The sequence below is a fragment of the Frankliniella occidentalis genome, unplaced genomic scaffold, assembly GCF_000697945.3.
Source record: "Frankliniella occidentalis isolate FOCC.00 unplaced genomic scaffold, Focc_3.1 Scaffold70, whole genome shotgun sequence".
Classification (NCBI taxonomy): domain Eukaryota; kingdom Metazoa; phylum Arthropoda; class Insecta; order Thysanoptera; family Thripidae; genus Frankliniella; species Frankliniella occidentalis.
Window position 1 is genome coordinate 1,007,519 of NW_026267200.1, and position 2,334 is coordinate 1,009,852.

General features: G+C 44.8%; 1 protein-coding gene across 2 annotated transcripts in view; it reads right to left on the reverse strand.

Annotated features, from left to right (window-relative positions):
- Positions 1–2,334, reverse strand: part of LOC113210249 (uncharacterized) — a gene marked incomplete at its 5' end in the record, with an annotated part of 36,715 nt that overhangs the window by 22,740 nt on the left and 11,641 nt on the right. For both annotated transcript variants that reach the window (XM_052268478.1, XM_052268479.1), the window contains 2 exon segments: positions 1,040–1,220; positions 1,449–1,574. In XM_052268478.1, coding sequence (XP_052124438.1) covers positions 1,040–1,220; positions 1,449–1,574 — 307 coding nt within the window.

A 2,334-nucleotide genomic window follows, 5' to 3' on the forward strand; every position in this document is an offset into this window, starting at 1 on the left:
AAACTGGCCAAAACAGAAATATTTTTACTTTTCCAGAAGTACACTTCTGTCTAAGAAGTATGCCGTCGGTTCAAAATTTTCTTCTAAGCAGAAGAGTGGGCTTATTTTATGGTGGGACATCATTAATAAAACGTGTACACTTCCATGCAAAAAAGCAAAAAAACAAACACAAAAAAAAACAATCATTTGTTGTTCGAACACGTTCGGAGTCATTCAGAGTATGCCTGGAAGTATATTTAACTTCTTCTAGGGCTAGTCTTATGTATCTTTTCATAGGTGTGTTATTTGATTCATAAGCTAACATCAATAACTTAGAAGGGATTTGGCATAACTTGCATGTATTCTACAAACTGCGGCACACACAGCCAAAGATGTCCAGCGTATGAAAAGAATACTTTATTTGTTCAGTTTTGATTACGAAGTAGACAGAAAAGGTACCTGGCAAAAAGATGGTCCAAAGCGAGCCGTCACTCCAACGGGCCGAAGGCCCGTTTTCGGATAGAAGATGTCTTACACCATGCAAATTCAGAAGGGAACGCCGCCGGCAGGCCAAGCTGGGCCCGCTCCCGGTGGAGCGAAGCGGAGCTGGCAACTTGGTTTGGCGGAAGAGCGGGCCCAGCTTGTTCTATAGTAAGAACGATTAATATCGGCCTTATGTCAAAATTGATAACTTTAACTTTTAGTTTGACATGTGTTGTTGCGTTGAGTAACTAACGTTCGTTCGTGTTATTAGAAGTTACGGAGCCCTGCAAAGCACTCATGTGGTCGTGAGTGGTATGGGGATAGAGTCGTCTGGACCTCTTTAAACGTATTCATGCTGCAAACGCGATGTGGCAACAAGTAGACGGCGCCAGGCCGAGTTTTAGGATGTGTATCAATCTGTGACGTGAAAAGGTTCAAGTGAAAAGGCGAGTTTGGTCACGTCGGTTGATGCGTGCGCCCGAGCACGCACCAGCCATCCCCTTTTTCTCATCTACCCACCTTGTAGTAGTTTTTTTCGAAATAGCTTAAACAACAATGACTTATATGTATATGTTACCTTTGTACTTGGCCTTATATTTTTCCTCGTAGATCTTGTGGGCTTTCGCGTGGGCCAGAATGGTGTTTTTTAGGCATGCGTTCTGCTTTTCTGGCGTCGTCATCGTAGATGGTGCTAGCATGCCTCCGGCAAGGGTGTCGCAGTACAACTCTGGCTCGTTAATGGTCAGCCAGTACTTAATCTGTAGAAAAATACATGGCAGATTTTCATGTCAATGTTTAATATTAATACCCACGTAGGCCCGCATTGCAAAGAACTCGGACCTTCTACATTCGACTTTATGTATCAGAGGAATTACAAAACGATCGAAATCCCGTCTTAGTACTTCAAAAAATTGAGGGACATCTGTGGATGATACTGGACACGGACACATATACGAGCTAACACCCCCGGAGATCACGTAGCTTACCTTGCTACCGTACTCTTTGAAGAGGAAGTCCGCGTATTCGACGAACACGTCGATCATTTCTTCGCCCGCCCAGCCACCAAACTTGACCTCCAGAGCTTGAGGATAGTCGAAGTGGAATATAGTCACCTAGTGGACGATATTTTTAGTGTTTTAAGTTCAGATACATTTCCTGAGGGTGTCCTCAGCGTCAGACAGGGTGACGACTGACACGCTATTTCAGAGCTGGATCTGAAGAAGTAAAATGGGAGAACAAAAAGGGCACTGTAAACACGCACATGCCCCCCACTCCATCCCCGGCTCCCCCCACTCTGCATCTGCGCATGAGCAGTGCGCCTTTTATTCTTCCATTTTCCTTCTTTACGTCCATCTCTGAAATACCGTATACGGTAGCTGCTTCGTTAGTGGGTGCAGGGTTGTAAACGACACTGCATTAAATGTAACGCGCTTAGTTACGAGACGTCGCCACTTCCTTACATGTTACATCGAAACTTTTTTGAAAAGCCCATTATTTGCCCTTTTATCTAGATCGAGAACATGTTTATATATATATATATATATCGGGCTAAACTTTCGTTATACTCGCACCTATCTCGCTTCATCTTGTCCACTTCCCCATTCGTTGTACATGTACTGCAGCTATTTTGGGAGTGCAGGCCCTCTCGATAGAGAGTCCCTCGATCAGGCCACAAAGCCCCCCCAAGTTTTTCGTACAGCTCAAGTAGGTGCTGCAATCGAAGGTATACTTGCCCTAGTCGGAGCCGATCCGCACGCCAGCTGGAGCGCAGCGGTCACTGTTATAAAGTTATTGTCTAGTCTAGGGCAGACTTTTCTAGGCCAATTCCGGTCACCGCTACGGAATATCTTATAGCAGTAGACTAAAAGTTAC